The sequence below is a fragment of the Echinops telfairi genome, unplaced genomic scaffold, assembly GCF_000313985.2.
Source record: "Echinops telfairi isolate 266 unplaced genomic scaffold, ASM31398v2 ScPeMD7_6;HRSCAF=24_0, whole genome shotgun sequence".
Lineage (NCBI taxonomy): Eukaryota > Metazoa > Chordata > Mammalia > Afrosoricida > Tenrecidae > Echinops > Echinops telfairi.
In genome coordinates, this window is record NW_022103902.1 from 12836479 (window position 1) to 12843482 (window position 7004).

Below are 7004 nucleotides of genomic sequence, written 5' to 3' on the forward strand. Positions count from 1 at the left end.
CCTGGCACCTCCCTCGAATCGCAGAAAGCCTCCCACTGCAGAAATGCAATCAACTCAGTCCTTTCTTTATCTCCTGGCATCTCATGTGCGTTGGACATTTTTGAAAAGGCATTATGGGTATTAAGAAAAGAAAAGGAACAAAGGCAATGTCCAAAATAAATAGACTTTTTAGACGGAGGGCACTAACCCCGTGAGAAGGCAGAGAGTTGAAGACAAGTACGTGTGAGGGGCACTGGAGTGTGGGCATCTGTAAGCAGAATGGGCGGTGAACCCTGGGCCCAGACGGCAATGGGAGGACTCTGTCTGCCTTTAACGATCCTCTAGGGATAGAGGCTCTTCCAGCTAAAGGTGCCCAGAACACAAGCTCACTTAAAATTGTAACCTGGAATGCAATGAACCTTAAGTAAAAATTTATATTCATTTATATTTTATCACAAAGCAGAGTATTTCAATCAACTTATGGCATTTGAGTATTTGCTTCTGGAAATTCCAAGATCCATGTGAATTCCTAAAGTAGCTTCTCCCGTGTTGATTATTGGTCTTTTGTGCCATGCACCCACTTCAAATGATATGTTGACCTTAATTCTCCCCTAGGCCATGCCCTGGTGACTTAGTGCTTATGTGTTGGGCTACAAGGTCAGCAGTTAGAAACCATCAGCCACTCCTTGGGAGAAAGACAAGACTTTCTACTCCAGTAATAGTTACAGCCTCAGAAACTCACAGGGGCAGGTCTGCCCTCTCCTATAGGGCCACTAGGAGTCAGCATTGAGAGAGAGAGAGACAGAGATCGAATATGCTCCTGTAGCCCTGGTACCACCCATGGAATATCAGTTAAGCAGATTAGTAATTGCACATTTGGAATCTTGTCCTTATTTTCCTTCCAAAGCTTATATTCTCTTCATCCCACCGGAGCAAGTCTGTTGTGTGGATGGAGATGAGAATTAAACGTGGAGACTGGGGACCCTCGGTGACTTGTGCATGCCCACTAACATCAAGGTTAGAATTCAGAAGGACTGATGCGAGATGGTGCCTCCGTGAAGGGTCACCCTTGAGAAGCCAGACCTAAAATGATTGGGGCTTCTGGTAGTTTTTAAGAAGGGGTTTCATTACATCCTGGGTTATTATACTTTGATTGCTACTTTCTCTAGGCATTCATATCATTGGCGTTTGGGAAATCATTTTCTGTCTCCACCAACTACTATCATCCACACGAATATGAAGACTGTAGTAAATTAATTGTAGGTACCAGTGCTCTTGATCTGTGTCTGATTCATGTAATTGCAGTGGCAAGAACACTTCTAGCCATTTTCTTAGAGCATGGAGTGACTCTACTGGGCTATTGCTGTAATTCACATCCTAGCTCATCTCTGGTGGTGCTAAGGAGGCAAGGGAGACCCCTAGAAGTTGTGCTTCCTTGCCAGACCTTTGGCCAGAGCCAGTGGCTGCATCCACTCTCTCGGTGACTTTCCCAGATTGTAAATCTTTATGTCTTGGAAGAAGTACAGAATGCTCCTTAGAGGGAAGGATGGTGAGACTTTGTCTCCTAAACGTTGGACATACTGTCAGGAGAGACCAGTGCTTGGTAAAGTAGAGGGACAGTGAAAAAGTAAAAGGCCCTCAATAAGATGATGAGCACAGTGGCTGCACCCATGGGCGCCAGCGTAGGAACAATTGTGAGGACGGCGCAGGACAGGGCAGCGTTTCGTTCCATTGTGCATCGGGGGGCTTTGAGGCTGAAACGGACTTGATGGCACCGAACAACAACACATTGGGGGAGGGGAGCAGAACCCCTTATCTTGCCCCCATGCGGCAGCTGCTGGTTTTGAACTGCTGGCCTTGCAGTTAGCAACTCAACACTGAACCCACAACACCACCAGAGCGCCCACAGTGGCTACACTAGGAGCACACAAGCAGACTCTGTTGTCTAAATTCTCACGAGGGCGCTTGTTTCAGAAGCATGGATGTATGACCTTTTGAGCCACTAATGTTGTGCTTCATCCCCTTTCTACCAGGCTGTCTGACCCCACACCATGGACGGCTCACCTGGGGATGTATGTGCAGGGGAATGCCAAGTTTGTCTCCCCCGTGCGGAGAATCGTGGTCCACGAGTACTATAACAGCCAGACCTTTGACTATGACATTGCTCTGCTACAGCTCAGCATCGCCTGGCCCGAGACCCTGAAACAGCTCATTCAGCCCATATGCATCCCTCCCGCCGGCCAGAAAGTACGCACTGGGGAGAAGTGCTGGGTCACGGGCTGGGGGCGACTGCACGAAGCAGGTGGGTGTGTGCGTGGATGGCCATGCCTTTGCTCTCCCTCCAGATGATAACACTCCTGCAGGTTGCCGTCATGCTCTGGGGTTCACAGAGGGAGTTTGTGCACGTGAGCCTTCGACACCAGTTGAGGGAGAGTGGAAGGGCTCTTTTCATATGTGTTCTACGATGCGCTGCACCTGCTCCCTAAGAACCAGGGCACCCCCGACAGGGATTCTAGCTAACAACGGTCCTTTTCAAACTCTGAAGCTTTTGCTAGGTTTTCTGTTGTCGAAGAGCAACTCGTTCTTAGTTATTTCTAGCTCCTTTTTGCATCTGAGGAGGAGAAGTGATTTGCTTTGATTGTGGGGAATTGGACACACACAGGCTATGATGTCAGCTCATAGGACAACTGTCCAGAGGATTATGTAAGTGTGTCCTGCACAAGGGCCAAAGGCAGGGGTGAGGGCTAAGGTCTAACCTGTCCTTCGTTCCCTTAGCTGCTCATTCAGGCCTGTCAGTTATAACAACCTAGAAGTCAGCTATATCAACCTGGCAGAAAATCACCCTTTTCCAGTTCCTCCACCCAGAGGGGCAGCCCCTCCTCTATACACATAAGCAGGCTGTCAGTAATCTATGACAAGAATAGCAAAAGTGGGTGACTTTAAAGATCAGAAATTTGTTTTCTTAGGAGCCTAGAAGTTCAAATTCAGGCACATGCCAAATGTGGGGAAAGTTTTCCCTTTGTCTGCTCTCTTTGCCTCTTTCAGCTTTGTTAGCCTGGCATTCCAAAATTCTTGGACAGCCTTCCCATCTACACACACTTGCACACATGCATGCACATTAATGCTTGCTTCTGTTATGCATGCTTCTGTGTCTAATCTGTTCCTTTTGTAACTCCAAGGGGATTCGTTTTAGGACATATTCTATACTGCTATGGCCTCATTAAAGAGCCTTGGTGGTCCAATTGGCTACACACTGAACCACTAACTACAAAATCAGTGGTTTGAACCCACCAGGTGCTCCATGGGAGAAAAATGAGGCTATCTACCCTCCTAATGAGAGAAAGTCTCAGAGACCCAAAGGGATAGTTCCACCCTGTCCTCCAGAGATGCTGCGAGTTGGAATTGACTCGTTGGCAGTGAGTTCTTTTAGGATGGCTTATGGACATAATGAAGAAGATCCTATTTCCAAATGAGAATGCAATCACAAGTTAGGATTTCAATTATATCTGGAGAGAACACAATTCAAGCTGGAACCAGACTATTTACAGCTGCCTTGCCAAGCTACCCCACACTCCAGGCCCTCATGGAAGATAGAGTCTGAGTAAACACAGAGGGATAGAATCCAAAGCTCTGCTCAACCCTCTGAAAGCCAAGTGCTAGTCCTTTTCCTTGGTCTCCCCTCTGTCATCTCAGATCCTTTGCAAACTCTGAAGCTTTTGTAGGTTTATTTGCTAGTCCTTTATCCTGCAGCCTGGTTTTAGCACTGTAAAGACTTATTGCGGACAGCTTTTTCAAGAGTTCATTGCCGTCATTTAATTAATTCAGGTAATTCTAGTCACCACCAGTTTAGATCCACTGAGATCTCCAAGTGCCAATAAGGGAAGACAGCTAACCCTTTGAACACCTGCTGCCTATCATGGCGTTGCCTCGTGCTTTCATTATGCAAGGGGGCTTCAAAATTCACTGAAAAAGTCCGTCTATTTTTAGTTTTATTGTTCTGCAACCTCATTTGAAGCCCACTTGTATAATCAGATTGCACAAGGGGAGAGTCTACGCAACCAATTGTTCACAAGATGTTTCTGTATAAGCAAGGGTGTGTGTATGCATGTATTTGCTCTTTTGAAACTCATTAGCTAGGCAGCATAAAAGAGGAAGTGAAAGGACCATAATTAAACTGTACCATTTTATTGTTTGTAGGAAAGTGTCATAGATCAGCTTTGCCACTCGAACCAAGGAGCCCTTTTGACTGTAATAAAACCCACTGCTGTCTGTCAAGTTGATTCTGTCTCATAGTGACCCTCTATAGGGTTTCCAAAGTTGTAAATCTTTAAAGGAACAGACAACCTCAACTCTCTCCTGGGTTATCAGTCCAATGCTTCCCTGGTAGCAGCATCAGGGATTCTAATTCACCGTCCCAATGCAAGCAGGGGCTTCATGGTGGTGGAGGCGGACACAGTGGTGCAGGTGACCATGACAGAGCCTTGAGTCTGAATTCTATTCTGTCACTTGCTACCTGTGTGCCCTTGGACAAATCTTTTAGTCACCTGAGCTTCTATTTCTTTGTTAGCAAAGTGGGGAAAATAGACTATCCCTGAAAAATTATCACGATAAAAGGAGATAATGTGAGTAAACTGTTTCAAAAAGTCCTCAGTAAGAGTGGCTACTGTCATTATTTTTTTAAATTAAATTAAATTTTTTTGATTGCCATTACCTATGATTTGTGTTCCCCTTCTGTTTTCCAGATAGTCAAGGCTCTGCTGTTTTGCAGCAAGCAGAAGTAGAGCTTATTGACCAAACTCTCTGTGTGTCCACCTATGGGATTATTACCTCACGGATGCTCTGTGCTGGCATCATGTCAGGCAAGAGGGATGCTTGCAAAGTAAGCTTCTGTCTTTCTCTCACCTTGCAGAATGATCATTTCACATTATTTCACATGACTGCTGCCCCTCACTCTGCAGCAACTAAGGCAGGTGTTCCTTTTAACCCATCTAAGTTGTCCAGAACTAGAGCCTGGCTGTCTGAGGTCAATGAGACATGGAGTGAAATCATTGAGTCTCTAGGAGTCCATTTTCTAGCTCCAAATCTCTCCTCCAGCATTAGAGAATGATAGAGGTGTTTATCAGTCTGCCATGATGTTCTCACAACCCCAAATGGCACACGGTCTCAAGACTGCCCTCTATTTCCTTAGCAGACGTCGTTTGCCTTCTGAAGTAACGAAAGCTTTATTAACTTACTCCTTTGAGTCATAGGTGGGGGAAATAAAGGATGAAAAAATGAGGTGACAGAGGACATTCCTATGTAGACCTCTGGTAGGACCCCAACAGCAGTAAGATTGGAGACCCCTTTTGGGAAGGGCATTTTCAGTGGCATAGGTGATGGTGTCAGAGCCATTGGAGTCTATGCAGAAGTGTGCATGATAGCCCAGAGTGGACATATCATTCAGAGGATGAGAGGACAGTGGGACACATTCTCATAGCCAACGCCAACCTTAGCCACTGAGCTACAGGAACTCCTAACAACAATGCCTCACTCCTGGCCTCCTCTTTTGTGCTCAGCTCTGTGCACTCCTTCCCATGAATTTATCCCATTAATGATTTCATCTCCATTTTGCGGAATAGGAAAGGAGGCCTAGAAGGGTTAAATAAATTACTCTAAGTCACACAGTAGCGAGTGGCTGAAGATGTTTTGAAGACTTGTCTCTCTGATGCTCAACCCATACGTTGTGGTGCTTCCTGCTACACAGCTCTGTTCCACATCCATAGTCACCAGGGTTTCTGAGTTAGATCGCTTTCATTAGTATTAGTTGAACTGGGATGACAACAATTTTTAAAAGTGAAAAGTCCAATGTCCCTATGAGTGAAAACTAACCTAGTAGGGTATAGATAATATTTTGTATATAGGACACAGGACAAGTCTGGAATACTTTCTTATCATTGCCCCGAAGAGTCCCATAAGGCTTTGGCTTTCCCCTCTCTCCCTCTAGAAGCCAGACATTATCATTGAAAGGGTTGAATACCATAGGAATTATGTGCAGCTGATAGCAGAGGGATTCTTGAGGGGTATTGTCTACGGTGACTGCCAGGGACCCTTTGGCTCTGTCGAAGCACAGTCACTTTTTCTCTTCTGGCTCCACGAGGCAACCTCTCAAGATGTATGTCCCCCACATAGAGGTCAGCCCAGGAATATAACCCTACCTCATAAGGATGTTGAAATAATTCAATGACCCAAAGAGAATTTAAAACATAGTTGGCACTGAGTAAATGTTAGCTCTTCTAACAATAATCATAATAAGAGTTATTGTTATTTGTTCTGTGTTTGAGGCTATGTGGTCATTGTTTCTTCGGCACGCAACTCTCAGTGTTACTCTGAGTCTAAAGAATCGAGGTTTTCAAAGGGATGGCCCCTTGTGACTATAGGAAGACTACTTCTACAATGCCTTTAGAAGGTTCACATTATTTCTTGCCATTTCCTCAAAGTGCTTCATGATTAGCCAAGCAAAAGCTACCATAAGGGAGCTGTGAATGCACCATATTAGAGGGATTAAAGAACAAATTGATTATGATGGGACAAAGGCAAATCATACTTAAACGATCTTCTTGTCTAGGGAGATTCTGGTGGACCTCTATCTTGCCGAAGAAAGAGCGATGGAAGATGGATCTTGACTGGCATTGTTAGCTGGGGGTATGGCTGTGGAAGACCAAACTTTCCTGGTGTCTACACAAGGGTGTCAAACTTTGTTACTTGGATTCATAAATACGTCCCTTCTCTTTTGTAATTGGATTATTGACTATGATTTATGTGATAGATTGTTTTAAAAGGATGCTATAACTATCAAATAAAACGACTCACTTTTTTTTTCATCTGGAACTGTCAAATTGCACACGTTTTGTATTTATTGAAATATAGGCAGACTAACAGGCATTTATTACATTAAAAACAGTCTCAGGGATGAAAGTGTCCTACTTCTTAAATATCCTCCTGGATGGAGGAAACCTATCATACCATTTTAGACTAAGCTTCTGTAA

The 7004-nt window shown here is 44.8% G+C and overlaps 1 protein-coding gene across 2 annotated transcripts in view; it reads left to right on the top strand.

Moving 5' to 3' along the window:
- TMPRSS7 (transmembrane serine protease 7) overlaps positions 1–6754 on the top strand; it is a 55715-nt gene extending 48961 nt beyond the window's left edge. For both annotated transcript variants that reach the window (XM_030884421.2, XM_004706395.2), the window contains 3 exons: positions 2013–2281; positions 4722–4858; positions 6584–6754. In XM_030884421.2, the coding sequence (XP_030740281.1) occupies positions 2013–2281; positions 4722–4858; positions 6584–6754 (577 nt within the window). The remainder of the gene's footprint in view (positions 1–2012; positions 2282–4721; positions 4859–6583) is intronic.
- The last annotated feature ends 250 nt before the right edge of the window (positions 6755–7004 follow it).